The 15,597-nt window shown below is 57.9% G+C and overlaps 1 protein-coding gene across 4 annotated transcripts; it reads left to right on the top strand.

Annotated features, from left to right (window-relative positions):
• The first annotated feature begins 704 nt into the window (after nt 1-704).
• On the top strand, nt 705-14,432 carry LRRC32 (leucine rich repeat containing 32). 4 transcript variants are annotated; one of them, XM_034995186.1, is made up of 4 exons: nt 705-925; nt 5,881-5,971; nt 10,476-12,425; nt 12,922-14,432. In XM_034995186.1, exons 2-3 carry the CDS (start codon nt 5,885-5,887, stop codon nt 12,378-12,380), a joined length of 1,992 nt encoding a protein of 663 aa, XP_034851077.1. In that variant the 5' UTR covers nt 705-925; nt 5,881-5,884; the 3' UTR covers nt 12,381-12,425; nt 12,922-14,432. The 4 variants fall into 4 exon arrangements, with proteins under 4 accessions (XP_034851077.1, XP_034851079.1, XP_034851078.1 ...); XM_034995188.1 differs by lacking the exon at nt 705-925 and adding an exon at nt 1,074-1,372; XM_034995187.1 differs by lacking the exon at nt 705-925 and adding an exon at nt 1,408-1,606.
• Nucleotides 14,433-15,597: the final 1,165 nt, after the last annotated feature.

Raw genomic sequence — 15,597 nt, 5'->3', positions numbered from 1 at the left:
GGCTGTGCGACTTTGGATGTGCCGTGTAACCTTTCTGAGACTCAGTTTCCCTAAATATAAATGGGGACCTTACTAGTCCCAGACAACTGGTTTTTATTGATATTCGCTGTCCCATCCCTAGCCTCACTTTCTCCATCTGAAAACTGGGGACTTTGATGGTACCATTTCACAGGACTGCCTAAGGGTCCGGGAGATGAAGGAGGAAGCGCAGCGCGGATAGGAGAGAGCACAATCAGAGAGGGGAAGGGACCTGCCTGGACTCGTCAGAGGGGATGGCCGCGGTGTGGGGAACCCCCTCTGTGGCCGCCCCAGGGCCAGAGAAGGGTCATTTCCTTCCGCGTTCAGCCCCGCCGTCACCTCTCCTGTTTGCTCACCCTAAGTGCGGCGGCGCCGGCAACGGGAAAACGGGGCCAGGCCGGATTTCCTCTGCGGACCTGCGGGCTCCTGGAGCTCCCCCCGCCCCACTCCCGCCCCTCCGGACCCCGCGGGGCCACGAGCTGCACGTGCGGCGGCCCGGGCGGCCTCGCCCGCCCCGCGCTTCCTTAGCGACCCCCCTCCCTCCCGGCCCTTTCATCCCGCCCCCTGCCACCCCGCCCCTTCCCAGCCGGGGTTCCCGCGGAAAGATGCTTCAACCCCTCGCGCGTTCCGGAGAAACCGAGTCACGCGGGGGCGCGCCGGCCGGGCGCTAGGACCCCGCAGCTTGGCCGAGGGGGGGGCGTGGTGGGGCGGGTCGGCGGGAGAGGTATTTAAATTGGAGCCCGAGCCGCCCCCTCGCGGGTCGGGTTCCCGTGGGGCAGTGGAGCAGCCGTGGGCCTCCGCGGGCCGTGACCCCAGGGTCTGGCGCGGGGTGGGGCCGTGGGGGGGCAGGTTTGCGCAAGATGTGCCGGGGCTGCGCGGGAGAGGAGCGGCGGCCGCGCTGAGCCAGGTAGGAGCCGCCCCGCGGGCAAGGCTGCCGGCCCCTCGGGGAACCGGCTGGCCCGCGCCCCTGGAGAGCGCGGGGTGCGGCCGGGCCATCCCGATGCCCCCCTCCGCCCCCCAGTGGGCCCCTCCCGCCGCCGCCCCCACTCCCCGCCCGGAGCCGAGCGGGACCCTGTCTCAGCTGATCTTTCCCGCGAAGGGAGAGGCCGGCGTTCCTATTTGACAGATGGGAAAACAGCGGCCAAAAGGCCGGCACTTACTTGCCTGGGAACTCACAGCTAGTCAAGGGCGGATCAGGATTTGAATCCAAGTCTCCTGCTGCCCTCGGACTCAGGCGGGCCGGCGCTTTCCATCCCACCGCACCAAATAGCTTGCCCATCTCTGGGTGGGGACTGGGGGGGGGGGGCACCCACCTCTCCCTGAGGGGTTCTGAAGCCGGCCTTCTTCATGAATGGTAAGATGTGAGGGACCCCCACCCCCACCCGAGCTGCCTGAAATTCCGCCATCACAGCTACATTCCTTTGGGTTAAGGTCTAATTCCCCCGTGGGATGCACATGTCTCCAGAATGGGGCTTGCCCTTAGTGATTCACTGCTTGGTATGAACGTCCACAGCAGCTCTCCCAGGACCCTACTGTGCTGGTGACTGGGGCTGAGAGGAGGGAGAGGAGCACCCCAGAGCCCAGCCCTGTGAGCTTGTCTGTTTATGTGTATAGGGGTGGGGGTGGGGGTCGTTGGAGGTGGTTAAGGAGGGAGATCTTGGCCTGGTGTAGTGGAGGCAGACAGACCAGATTCTGACTCCACCTGCTATTCACTGCCTGTGTGACTTTGGGTAAGTCACCTCTCTGAGCCTTGTTTTCCTCCTGGGCACAATAAGAGTAGTTCTATAGAGGAGGGAGCAGGCAGCTCAGCACCTAATGGAGAAAACACAGCATTTGGGTCATGTAGACCCGGGCTAACCCCCACCCCCTAAATGCTTATGAACTATGGGCTAAGTCACTTTCTGAGCCTCAGTTTTCTCATCCGTAAAATGGAAATTATGATAACCACCTTATTGCATTGTGACTTCAATAAGATAATACAGATCAAGTGCTTAGAACAGTGTCTAATGCCCTGAAATAGTAGGGACAGGCTTATTATAATAGTATAATAGGCATTGCCTTCCCCCATCCCCCCACTATTTCTCTCTCTCTCTCTCTCTCTCTCTCACACACACACACACACACACACACACGGATATTCTCTGGCATTTGGGAGGCCAGTCAGAGTCTTAAAATGTCTCCTGCCTTCTCTTGCCTAGGCTACTAGTCGGCAGGCCTGGGGCCTCCCTCCTCAGCGTGCCTCACCTGGGCCGTTCGGCCCTCCGGGTCATTGTCCACGATGTGTCCAGGACACCTTCACAGCCACTCTCAGCTCCATCATCACAGTGGCTGGGGGAAGCCAGTGGCAGAACAGCCACCAGGCGATCTGCTGCACAGATGGGACACTGAGGCACAGGGAGCACAGAAGCAGTAGTGTCTGAATGTAAGCCTGGGTCTAAGTGACCACAGTCCTCCCTCTTGAAAGTGAGTGGCCCTCACGGGCCACACAGCGAGTCGGGGACACTACTGAAGGGGGCCCGCAGATGAGATGCCAGGGCAGAGGTCCACGGGCTCCGGGGACTTCTGCTGGATGCACAGGTGCCCACCTTGGGGGTAGGGTGAAATTTGACAGGCGGAAGAGGGGCGTAGTGAGGGCTCCTTTGAGCAGCCCTGCCTTCAGGTTCAGAACCAATCCAGGTCCTTCCTTGTCCTGACCTCACAGCCCCCTGAAGTAGAGCTTCTACCCCTCACTTTGCCATTTGTTCAATAGATGTTTGGTGAGCACCACTTAATAGACCCCTGTTCTCATAGAATCAGAAATAAATGAACAGGAGGGGCTTCTGAGTGGCTCAGTTGGTTAAGCATCTGCCTTCGGCTCAGGTCATGATCCCAGCGTCCTGGGATCAAGCATCCTGGGGTCCTGGGATCAAGCACCACATCCGGCTCCCTGCTCAGCGGGGAGTCTGCTTGTTCTTCTCCCTCTGCCCGTCCCCCTGCTCCTTCTCTCTCTCTCTCTTTCAAATAAATAAATAAAATCTTAAAAAAAAAAAAAAGAAAGAAATTAGCAGGAAATGATCAATGCAAGGAAACAAAATGTGTGGGAATCTGGGGGATAGAATTCCAGGCCCTGAGGCAGGAATGCACTTGCTATGTTTGAGGAATGGTGAAAAAGCTAGAATTTGGTAAGGGCAGGACAAATGGTAGATGTGGTCAGGGAGGAGATTGTGTAAAGCCTGGATTTCATTGGAGGTTCTCAAGCAGTGAGACCCATGCTCTGATATATGATTTAAAGACGTCACTCTGGCTGTGTGTGGAGGACAACCTGAAGGGGGTCAGGGTGGAAGCAGGTGTTGCTGCTTTCGAGACCCAGGGTTGTGGTGGTGCCTCAGTGTGGGGCAGCGGTGCAGGAAGGAGGTAGCAGACTCAGGGTCTGTTTTTCAGGCAGAACAGACAGAACCTGCTGATGGGGGGGCAGGAGTATGGCAGGGAGATGAAGACAGAGTCAAGAAGGACTGCTCTTGCCAGTGTCACCTTGTGTCAGTTCTCAGTGCCTCCCTGGCCTGCCCGGTGGTGTAGATAGTGAGTCCTCTTTGCCCTGGGGTGCCTCCCTTAGGAGCCGGGGTCAGAGGAACGAACCACGGAGTGCTCAGGTGCTGTGCTCACTTGACGCTCAGCGTCTGTGGGAACCTGGAAGATGAGCTACCCAGACTTGGGGAATCAGAGAAGGCTTCCTGGAGGAAGCGATATCTAAGCTGAGACCCAGAGGATGAGGAGGCATTCAGCACGAGAGGGCGTAGGAAGTGAAGGCTTGGGGCGATGCAAAGGTGCTCACAGAACTGAAGGAAATAGAGGCTGCCAGAAGCCAGAGCGGGAGAGGGGAGACAGCCATGAAGCTGGGGGAAAGAGCTGGGGTGGGCAGGCACACTCCCCAAGGAGTGTAAAGGTCCCACTGGAGGTTTCCATTCGATTCTGAATACAATAGCTTTCAAATGGGTTATAATGTTCTGCTTCTTAAACAGCAGAACCAAATTTCCTATGAATGCAGGAGGTGAGAGAAGAACAGCTGTGGGGGGGGGGGGGGCAGGGGGCCCATGGCCCCGAGCTGAACCCAGGGAATGGGGTTGAAATACACCACTGTGGCCCAGGCGTGTGTGGACCAGAAAAAGCCTCAGAGTAACCATCTTAATTTAAAATTCATCACCAGGACACTAGGGGATTCCAACAGTCAAAGACTCAGTCCTCAAAGATCCTATAGATGCCTCTTCTTCTAAAGCACCCTTCAGAGTTGCAATTCAGCACTCATTTATCGAGCACCTGTGGGTGACGTTCTAGAGTAGAGGTTAAGGGTAAAGATGGCGTGGGCCTGCCACTAGTGAGCTGTGTGACTTTGGTCATGTTACTTGATCTCTCTGAGCCTCAGTTTCCCCATCTGCAAAATGGGAATGGTAATCATAGAACCAAGTCCTTAAATTACTGTAAGGATTAAGTGAGTTAATACCTTGAAGTATGGAGAAGAGTGCCTGGTGCATAATAAGGGCTCTGTAAAGGTACTTTCATACAATGCATCTCATTTGATGTTTACCAAAACTTAGCAAAGTTGGCATTAATCTCAAAAGAGGAAACTGAGGCTCAGAGAGGTGAAGTGACTTGTACAGGTCCCATAGCAGGTAAGTGGAGGGAAAGAGAGAGCAGTCAGTTATGGGTGACTGAGTCCAGTGCTCTTGGAGGGCTTTATGTGTCCTTCCTCGTGAACACTCTGTATGCATCTGGTCACTTCTGTGCATTTATTTGTGACCCCAGTTCCCAACACAGAGCCAGACTTGAGGAAGCATTCAGTTAAGGTGTGAAAGAAAGAGAGAGAGACAGAGAGAGAGAGAAAGGGAGGGAGGAAGGAAGGGAGGAAGGAAGGAAAGAAGAAAGGAAGGAAGGAAGAAAGAAAGAAAGAGAAAGAAAGAAAGAAAAGGAGAAGGAAAGAGAAAAGAAAGAGAAAGAAAGAAAGAAAGAAAAGAAAGAAAAGAAAGAAAAGAAAGAAAAGAAAGAAAGAAAGAAAGAGAAAAGAAAGAAAGAAAGAAAGAAAGGGACTTGATGTGTACTCCTAGCAGTTGGGCCAAGTCCTCAGTAAGTGAGCCCCTCGCAGCACTGGGCTTTGACTTTGCGGTCCCCCTCAACGCCACCTTGGTTGTACATAGAGAGAACACCAGCAGGCCCGAGTGGCCCCCTGCGCTGGTGGTAACTTCAGTGAAAGTAAAGGGCCTGGAGCCTGCTCCTGGGGAAGTCCGCAGCAACAGTGCTGGGGGCAGGGCAGGCCTCCTGGCGGGGCTTCCTGTCAGGGCTCCAGGCCCAGCCTTCAAACAATGGCAGGGACTCCAGAATCAGAAAATCAAAAGAAAAAGGGCAAAATAAAAGTCTAGGGGTGGGGAGATTGAGGAATTCCGTTTGGGGCCTAAGAAACTGAGATGGGGGACCTGCTTAGGACCTGGGTGGAAATGCAGTCAGAGGCCTAGCTCCCCACCTGACCCCACCACAGCCCTGAGCTTGGCTCCAGGCAGCCCTTAGAGTCCCTCTGTCTCCCGCTCACCCCCTGCAGGCAGTCTTCCCTCAGGTAGAGTCTTTTGAAACCCTGATCTGACCAAGTCACCCACCTGCTTCAAAACTCTTGCTGCCTGGGGTGACAGCCTAGCTCCTTGGCCTGGCACGAGAGGTCCTTTGTGGTCAGCTGCAGACCCCAGCATCCACGGTCATTCACGGCACCTTTGGTCCAGCTCTAGCTGTGATCTGGGGCTCGCTGAAGGCAGGCACGGGCAGGATGGGAGCGATGGGGGCTGGTAGAGGAAAGGAGCCAGGGGTCTTACAATGTTTCCCTTTCCTCCCCACCCTCTGCAGAGCCATGAGCCACCAGATCCTGCTGCTCCTGGCCGTGCTGACCCAGGGCCTGGCCACCTCCCAACAGGGAGACAAGGTGCCCTGTGAGATGGTAAGAAGCCCTGCCCAGGCGGGATAAGCCCCCCAGGGTGTCTACTGCCCCAGCCCACAAGCCAGAAGTCAGGGGAGTTAGAAGAGGAAAGGGAACACATTTAATGCATTTAACCCTTGCATTTCATGAGTACCTACTAGGATGTTTAAATACTTGATGTACTCTTCATCCTGTCAGTAAGTACCATTATTCCCATTTTATAGAGTTGGAAACTGCAGTTTAGAGAGGTTAGACGACTTGTTCAAGGGCATTCAACTAGGACCAGTGGGACTGAGATTGGACTCTATTTCCCCCAGCTGCCCCTGCAGGGCAGTGGACCCTCGGGGTGATCTAGAATATATGTATGTGTGGGGAACTTCGGGTGGTCTAGCCGGGTCCCTCATGGCCAAATCCCCTTTCCTAATAGGTCCTTGACTTGGGCCCATCTGCTGCTTCCCTGATGGGATGCCTCTCACTCATTGCTACCCAGATCAAATCCTGCCTCCTCCAGAGAGCCCTGCCCGACCCCTCCCAGGCTGATCTGGTTCTGTGTGCCGTTTTCTGGACTCTCATACTGAGCACATGGGGTAGTTGGTGAATGGGTCCAAGCCTGTTTCACTTGGTAGACCAAGAACTTCTTCAGGGCAGGGACAAGGTTTGATTTACTTTTGTCCCTTTTTCTTACCCTTGGCCAGGGGGACTAGCCCTGAAGTCACTGGGACCCTGCAGGATACAGGGAAAAGGGACCACGTAGGTCCCCTTAAAAGGCCGGGCATTCACTGAGGTCAAGGCGGGAGTGGGGCTGGGGAAGCGACAGGCCCTCCAGCAGCCCCACTTGGAGCCGGGACTGGAAGCTTCTGACACAGGTGGGGCAGCTGCCTCTGGGAGTGCTGAGAGGCAGGGGCCTGCAGCCCTTCCCTGGGGTTGGCCATGCCCTGCTGTTACCACCTCCCTTCTTGCTCCTCAGAGCCCTTCTGAGATTCCCAGATCCCAGAATAATCAGCAGAGGAGGCCTCAGACATTCCCAAATGCAGCGCCACATTCTGCCTGGGGAGAGAGGCTCAGAGAGGTGAAGGGCCCAGACCAGCCCACAGGCAGAGGGAGGCTGGGTGAGCTTTGGATTCTGGGTGGATGATAGGCAGGAAAGCACTTTCTGAACTACTGTGGAAGATCAGTACAGGGATTATGATCATTTTCAAAATAGTAAAAAGAAATTGCCACACACTAAGGGCTCGTGAGGTGCCCCACCACACTGAAGGCTTTCTCTCCTTTTATCCTGCAAAGAACTCCTCTTTTCAGTGGAGGAAACCAAGGCTCAAAGAAGAGATGTGACACACCAGGGTCATACAGACAGGAAGTCCCAGAGCTAGGACACGAACCCAGCTCTCCCGAGCTTATGCTGGCCACTGCCGGTACTTCTTTCTACCCTGTTGCCCTTCTATGCACAGAAGGCCAAATGGAGTTGGGTGGCAAGTCCTCTTCCTTCCTTAAAAAAAAAAATGGGGGCAGTGGCATCCTGGCATCCCAGAGAGAGTGAGTAGCAGGTTGTCAAGGGTAGCGCTGAACTTGGCTATGTCTGTCATGCTGGAGGCTCCGAGCTCAGGGAGCCGTGGGCACCTTTAGAAAGAGTTCTGAGAGCGGCCCTGGCCTTCAAGCTTCCTTCTGGATGGGCAGCCCGGTGTTGCCCTGCCGACCAGCGGCCCCCACTGGGCCTCGTGGGCACCAGAGTAGAAAGCAAGTCGTAGGCCCTGGGCTTGGCCAGCTTTGTGTCCTGGCTCAGCTCTCAGGGGCTGGTGTCTTGGGAGCCTTTGATATGCGGAGATGAAACGGGGTGTGGGGTCTCGTGGATCCCAGTACAGTGCCCCCCACACAGCAGATGCTCAGCAAATGCTGGCTGGTACTATTTACCGTGTAGAAGGAGTCAGCCTGGGTCCTCAGCTGGCACCAATAGGGAAAGGAACTTGGCTGGTACTCTGGAGCCTCTGACTAATCTGGGGGAAGCTCACCCCGGGGTTCAGCAGGGTAACTAATACGTGCCGGGATTAAACGAGGCCAGGGCTCTGTGCACTCAGCCATGGAGCCTGCCACAGAGCTGGTGCTCCATGACAGGTGGTCCTGCTATTCCTTTTGCTGTTTCTTCCTTCAGTCAGGATGGTCCAGGGAGCTGAGGAGAGGGAAGAGGAGGCCATGCCCAGTGGCCTGAGCTGGTGGAGAGGTTGTGAGGGAGGAAGCCAAGAGCCAGGCAGGGCTGGCAAGGTGGCCGGGCTAGGCTTGTGGTTTAGAGGGGAGCTCAGGTGCAGCGGTATCCATGGGCCTCTGAGGCCTCGAGGAAGCTGCTTGGTTGGAGGTGGTAGGGCCAAGTCCCTGGACTACCAGGAGCGGGAAGAGTCACCCAGGTGCCTGATGAAGGCAGTTCTGTCCCCCTCCCTTCCCCCGCACTCCCCTTGGAGCTCTGGGGAGGAAGCCAAGAGCTGGGCCAGGCAGGGAGCACCCCCAGGCTGGTGTTCCTGCTTGGGGGGGGGGCCCTCCGCCACTCACTGTGACCTTGCACAGGTCACTGCCATCTTCAGGTTCTGTCTCCCCATCAGGGAAGTGGGGGAGCCAGAGTCTTTTTACTCTAATGGTCAGTTAGAAGACATGGATTGTCTCTTTTCTTTCCTTTCAGAGAGGTGATTGATTCAATCCCTGAGTCCTTTACTAAGCCAGTGATGTCCGTGACTCTTTCATTCATTAAAAAAATGTACTGAGCACCTTTTGTGGGCCAGGTCCAAGGTATCCACACCAATCACACCAATCCCTGTTAGCTCTGAGCTCCCTGCCTGGCAGGACCCACACAGACTGTCACAATCAGAGGCCAAAGCTATGAGAGAGGGAGCACCGGGGTGGTGAGAGCCCAGAGGAGGCCCCACCTGCCCGGCTCAGTACACCAAACACCAAGGTTCCCCTGCAGACCTGGGGAGGGGGAGGGGGAGGGGGAGGGATGACCAGCGCAGGGAACAGCAGGGAGGAGGCCCAGAGGTAGGTGAGCGAGGGCACAGAGGGCAGTGGTCAGGTGTGGTCACTGCATATGCGCTGGGCTGGAGTGGGGTGGGAGTGGGTTGGGTGGAGAGAGGACAGGTCAGCAAGAGCCACAAACAGCCTTGAACCCTGCTGAATGTCCTGGATTTTGCCCGGGAGGGGTGGAAGCAGAGAGTAGCACAGAGTGAAGGCTTTCTTTTAGCCATTGCCAGGCATTAGGCAGGTGGAGGGGTCAGAAGGGGCCGGTGATGTAGAAAGCCCAGGGCGGGAGTGGGCCTGAGCTGAGTGGTTGTGGAAGTCAGACCCTTTCCTGAGAAAGGCTGGATTCCTGGGGTCTTTGAAAAGGTGAGAGGGAGACTATATTTGCACAGAAAAAAAATCAGGCTCTGGAAGGCACATGTGCTTAGAAGAATGAAGTTGGCCTTTGGTTGTGAACAGATACGGGTTCAAACCCCAGCTCTGCTGCTCCTCAGCTGGGTGACCCCGGAGCCCCCCCACCCTCTCTGAGCTTGGGTTTCTGAACAGAACGGTGATCATATTTGATGTGCGAGCTCTTGCTCTTGTGAGGCTCCAGGGAGACCATGGGCCTGAACGTGCTAAATAAAATGTAAAACGCTGAGTGGGTGCTGGGGAAGGGTGCTGCTTTCTGGATAAGTAGCCTGGAGTGGTAATGGGACTTGGTGAGGCTTGCATAGCAAAACCGTAGTCTTGTCACCCAAGAATGTGGGTTGGGACCCTGGCCATCTTTCCCCCGGCTTCCTACCCCCACTCCCATCTCCAGGGGCCAATCTGGACCAGGCCATGGAGGGCCAGCCCACTGATGGAGGTGGGGCAGGTGGAAGCAGCAGAAAGGAGGTCTCAGCTGGGGGTCCGTGGCAAGAAAGGCAGGCACCGGACCCGGAGCTCTGCCCCATGGAATGAGGGCTGGAATGAGTGCTGAGGGTAGGAGGCCAAAATAAAAACCGGTGAGAGGAGTGCAAATTGCATTTTGGAAACATTTCTCCCCAAATGGTTTCTGGTGTAACAGCCGCTGGGTAAATTTAACTATCTGGGCCCATAAAAGGAACCCAGGATGTGACCCAGGAGGCCCGAGGTTCCAGCTCGACCCTGCTGTTCACTGGCTTGGGGTCCCTCCAGGCGATATATGGCTCAATTTCCTGTGAAATTGGATAATAGTCAGTATAGGGTGTTTTGTGAGTTCGTTTGTCTTCATATCTGTCTTTTCTGTGTCTGTGTATCCATCAAACTTTCTTAAGTCCCTCTCTGATGCCCCGCACAGTACTGAGTGCCAGAGGTGGGGGCAGGGAGCAAGATAGGGATCGTCCAGATGTGGGAGGATTGGGCTGCGGGGGGAGAAATGTGGAGCACCTTGGGAGCCAGAGGAGAAGCCTAGCTAAGCCTGGCTGGGGTTGGGGAGGGGCTTGAGGCATCCTTCCTAGAAGGTGTGTCTGGTTCCACCCCATGCTGTAGTCCCACTGCTCTCCCTGTCCTCCCCAACCCACCCCAGGTCGACAAGGAGGTCTCGTGCCAGGGTCTTGGCCTGCTCCAGGTCCCCTCGATGCTCCCACGGGACATCGAGGCCCTCGACCTATCTGGAAACCAGCTGCGGAGCATCCTGGCCTCACCCCTGGGCTTCTACGTGGCCCTTCGACACCTGGACCTGAGCACCAACGAGATCAGCTTCATCCAGACAGGTGTCTTCCAGGCCCTGCCCCACCTGGAGCACCTCAACCTGGCCCGTAACCGCCTGGCAGCGGGCACCGTGCTGAGCACCCCTGGTCTGGGCCCCCTGCCTCGTGTGACATCTCTGGACCTGTCGGGGAACAGCCTGTACAGTGGCCTGGTGGAGCGGCTGCTGGGGGAGGCGCCCGCCCTGCGCGCCCTCTCGCTGGCCGAGAACAGCCTGACCCGCCTGGCCCGCCATACCTTCTGGGGCACGCCTGCGCTCGAGCGGCTTGACCTGCACAGCAACGTGCTCATGGACATCGAGGACGGTGCTTTCGAGGCCCTGCCCCACCTGGCCCACCTGAATCTCTCCAGGAACTCCCTCACCTGCATCTCCGACTTCAGTCTCCAGCAGCTGCGAGTACTTGACCTGAGCTGCAACAGTATTGAGGCCTTTCAGACGGCCCCCGAGCCCCGGGCCGAGTATCAGCTGGCCTGGCTCGACCTGCGGGAGAACAAACTGCTCCACTTCCCCGACTTGGCCGCGCTCCCGAGCCTCATCTACCTGAACGTGTCCAACAACCTCATCCGGCTCCCTGCAGGGCCACCCCAGGGCGGCGAGGGCATCCACGCACCTTCTGAGGGCTGGTCGGCCTTGCCCTTCTCGAACCCCAGCCGGAACGCCAGCAGCCACCCCCTCTCCCAGCTCCTGAATCTGGATTTGAGCTACAATGAGATCGAGCTGGTCCCCGAGGGCTTTCTGGAGCCCCTGACCTCCCTTCGCTTCCTGAATCTCAGTCGGAACTGCCTGCGAGGCTTTGCGGTGCTGCGCGCCGGCTTCCTGCCTTGCCTCGTGCACCTGGACGTGAGCCACAACGCGCTGGTGACGCTGGCGCTGGCCTCCAGAGCGCTGGGGTCCCTGCGGACGCTGCTCCTCCAGGACAACGCCCTGCAGGACCTGCCCCCGTACACTTTTGCTGGCCTGGCCAGTCTGCAGAGGCTGAACCTTCAGGGAAACCGGGTCAGGCCTTGTGGGGGCCCGGGGGAGCCTGGAGCCCTGGGGTGTGTGGCCTTCTCTGGCCTCTCCTCCCTCCGCATCCTGAACCTGGTGGACAACGAGATGGAGCGGCTGCGGGCGGGGGCCTTCCTCCACACGCCGCTTACCGAGCTGGACCTCTCTGCGAACCCGGGGCTGGACGTGGTCACAGGGGCCCTGGCAGGCCTGGAGGCCTCCTTGGAGGTCCTGGCCCTGCAAGGCAACGGGCTGGCCGTCTTGCAAGTGGACCTGCCCTGCTTCAGCTGCCTTAAGCGTCTCAACCTCGCCGAGAACCGCCTGAGCCGTCTGCCCGCCTGGACGCAGGCCGTGTCCCTGGAGGTACTGGACCTGAGGAACAACAGCTTCAGCCTCCTGCCCGGCAGCGCCATGGGTGGCCTGGAGCCCAGCCTCCGGCGCCTCTACCTGCAGGGCAATCCGCTGAGCTGCTGCGGCAATGGCTGGCTGGCCGCCCAGCTGCACCAAGGCCGTGTGGACGTGGACGGCACCCAGGACCTGACCTGCCGCTTCGGCTCCCAGGAGGAGGTGGCCCTGAGCCACGTGCGCCCCGAGGACTGTGAGAAGGGGGGGCTCAAGAACGTCAACCTCATCATCATCCTCACCTTTGCGCTGGTCTCGGCCATCCTCCTCACCACCCTGGCCACCTGTTGCTGTGTCCGCCGGCAGAAGTTCGGCCAGCAGTACAAAGCCTAGAGAAGCCGGGGGCGGCAGAACGGTGCAGCCGGGAGACCTGCCCAGGTGAGCCGGGCAGCTGGAGCCCGGGGGGGGGGGGGGGGGGGGGACTGACCCAAGGTCACACGGGGTCTCCACATCCCAGCCCAGGGCTCCTTTCCTCACGTGCTGCTGTCCTGGTAGGCGACCCACTTCCCAGGCCACACGTGTGGTCCGGCTGTGGAGGCCAGAAGTTGGCCAGTTTCAGGAGTGACAGAGAGCGAGGTCGACCTGCCCGATCAGCAAATCTCGGCCAGGCATCTGTTTTGTGCCCCATCCTGCTCCGGTGGAGGAGACACACCCCTGCCCTGAAGCAGCTCCGAGTCCTGGGGGGGAGGGGGTCGCGAAGCCGCGCAGTGACCGCGCAGAGTGGAAGGCCAGGGCTCCGGGGCGCTGCAGCCCCAGCTGGCGCGGAGGGTCCTGCCCCGCCAGGGCCAGAGCGCAGCAGGGGCGAGACCAGGGACACTTGTCTGAGACGTGCCCAAGCGGACTGTGTGTCACATCTTCCCATACTGACTTGCAGCTTCTCTGGCGCACGAAGAGCTTGTGAGCGGAAGAGCAGCCACGTGAGTGGGTCCTGGATCCGGCTACGGGGCTGCAGCAGTTCTGCGGAGCCTGGGCTTCTGGCCCCAGGGCCGACCATTCCACTTCCTGCTCCGAACTAGCTCTTTCCCTGCCCAGCACTCTCGGGGTGCGCATACTCACCCCAGTACTGCTCTAGGCCCCCAACTCCCTACGCAGGCGCCCTGGTCGTCCCCAGCGCCCCCACCCTAGCTGGTGAGCCAGGAGTTAGGACCTTAGGTACCCGGTTCTGTTTTGCCCCAGGCTTGCCGGCAGCAGGAACAGGTCTGCCTCTTCAGGACAGCCCTCTGAGGTGGGGATTAACCATTTTACAAGAACTCCAGAACTCTCCCCCCAGGGTCCTGCAGCTAAGAAATGCCAGACCTGAGATTCAGGCTCAAATCCGCCTGTCTCCCCGGCCTGACCTTTGCCACTGCGGGGGCAGTCGGCTGTTAGGTGGACAGGAAATGGCCCCATATCGAGGGAGCAGGGCCTGGGAGCATCCCGTGCCGCAATCCCCACCCACTCCTCTCCCTCCTCTCTCCTGGGCAGGCAGACACAGGCTGCCTCCTTCTCTGCCTCAGTTTCCCCTATTCCCTCGTTTGCAGACTGGTGTGTGTTCACCTTTTGCTCTTGGTTCCCTCTTCCTCCATTGAGCACAGTCTGGAGTTTGAGACCGGGGAATCCAACCTCCCCATCGCACAGATAGGGAAACTGAGGCCGAGGAAGAGACTGGCACTTGCTCAGAGCTTCACAAGCCAGTGGTAAAGCCCGTGACCCAAGTGGATTCAGACCTCATTGGGGGTGTGAAGGGGACTTGGGGGCTGGACCTGAGTGATTGCCTTCTCTCCCAGCTGCCCTATCACAAGATAACACTGGCTCCAAATGCTTTCGGGTCCTCGTCATGCAGGGACTTTTCCCCCCACCAAAGTGGGTAGAAAAGCCCATCTAGATATAACCCCCTATTCCCCATGCCCTTGGAGTCATGGGCTGTCCAGGAAGCCCTGGGGCCAGCCCAAGAGCCTCTGTTGTTGTCTGCACTATCTTACCCATACTTGGCCCGTGGTCTGGCTCGTGATGGTGCTTGGTAAAGTGTGAGACAATGAAAACACCCTTCTCTCTGCCCCGTTTTATAGACAAGAAAACTGAGGCCCAGAGAGGGTCAAGCACTCAGGGAGTCAGTGGCAGAGCCGGGGCTAGAAGCTGGTGTCCTGGCCTCAGCCTGGGGCCCTGGTGGCGTGTGGGACAGCCAGGTGGACCCAGTCCTGGTTGGAATCACAACCACAGGTGCTCACTGCCCAGAACACTCTTCCCCAGGCCTGGAGGGCAAGGTGTGGGCCCCTTCAGGCCTGATTTTTGAAAACACTACACAATGCTGCTCTCACCTCAAGGAGCCAGGCCGCAATTCCCACCTGGGGACCAGCTCTTTGTATAACCCACATGAATGTATTAAAATATAATTTTGGAGAAACAGTGTGGCCTGCCAGCTTCCTCCTTGCCGCGGATCATTGGCATCACTGCGTCCACTTGGGCTCCCTCTACTTCCATCCCGGTCTTTGAATGCTCATGGTGAACCCCATTGAGGGGAGACTGGGGCTCTGGGTCCTCACCACCCTGGACCGTGGGGCCTCAGCCCTCATTCCCCTGCCACACCTCTGACCCTCACACTCAACGGGTCCTGACCCCACCCAGACCTTCCTTCTTGGGTAGCTCCTGTTCTCACCTTCTCTCTGTGCTCAGCCCCCTGCCTCATGGTAGAAGCCGTGCTATCTGTCTTGCCCACCCTCTGGGGCCTCCCTCTGCAGCCTCTCTTCTCTCTTCACGTCTTCCTTTCACACCGTGGCTGTGCTGAAGTCTTGCCTACCTGAAAAATAGTAAAAAGACCCTTAAACCACTTTCCCTTTCCTCCTCCTTACTTGCTGGTGAAGTAGCCCCCTCCTCCTCCCCTCCATTCTCAACCCACCCCACGTGCCTTTGCCCTCCCTTCCCTGCACACTGCCCTGGCTGAGGTCACCAAGGATATCCTTTGCTGAACTCTGTGTTCTTTCCAGACTGGACCTCCTTGACCCCTCAGCTGCGGGGGTCTCTCACCCCATCCTCCCTGTCCCCCATGCCCTCCCCTCAGCACACTCTCCTTGGCATCTAGGCACCCCCGCCCCACTGGTTTCCATCTTGCTCTCAGACCGCTCCTTTTCGGACTCTGCTATGTGCTCATCTTCCTCAAGGCATCTGAGTGGTAATCACCAGGACTCTGTCCCAGGCCCTCTTCCCTCAGGAATGTCATCACCCTCATTGTCGTAACCACTCCGTCGCTCTGATGATGCCCATATCTCTGTCTCCAACCCCAGCCAGCCCTGAGCATCCAGCTCTGATACCTGATACCCAGAGGCCTCCCCAGCTGGAGAGCTAAAGGTCTCCCAGGGGCCAGAGAATTGAGCAAGTGGTCAGGCTGCAGTTCAAGACTGACCTTGAAGAAGAGCATGCCTGGTTTCTGGAAGGGAACTGGAGGGTGACGGTGTGGGCTATGAGGTCTGGGTGAAGGGACAAGAGCCACCTCACCTGTGGTGGGGGTGGGGGTGGGGGGCGGGTGAGGGCCTCTGAGGTGGGGTCATGAGGGCAGGGAGTTCCCCCACCCACC

Source organism: Mirounga leonina, unplaced genomic scaffold, assembly GCF_011800145.1.
Source record: "Mirounga leonina isolate KUSES-001 unplaced genomic scaffold, KU_Mleo_1.0 Mir_92, whole genome shotgun sequence".
Lineage (NCBI taxonomy): Eukaryota > Metazoa > Chordata > Mammalia > Carnivora > Phocidae > Mirounga > Mirounga leonina.
Note: the sequence above shows the minus strand (reverse complement) of the source record. Positions and strands in the feature narration are given on the sequence as shown.

Coding starts and splice junctions, on each gene's coding strand:
- LRRC32 (XM_034995186.1), top strand. CDS start 5,885: ATGAGCCACCAGATCCTGCTGCTCCTGGCCGTGCTGACCCAGGGCCTG. Junction 5,972..10,475: donor ACAAGGTGCCCTGTGAGATG/GTAAGAAGCCCT, acceptor AACCCACCCCAG/GTCGACAAGGAGGTCTCGTG.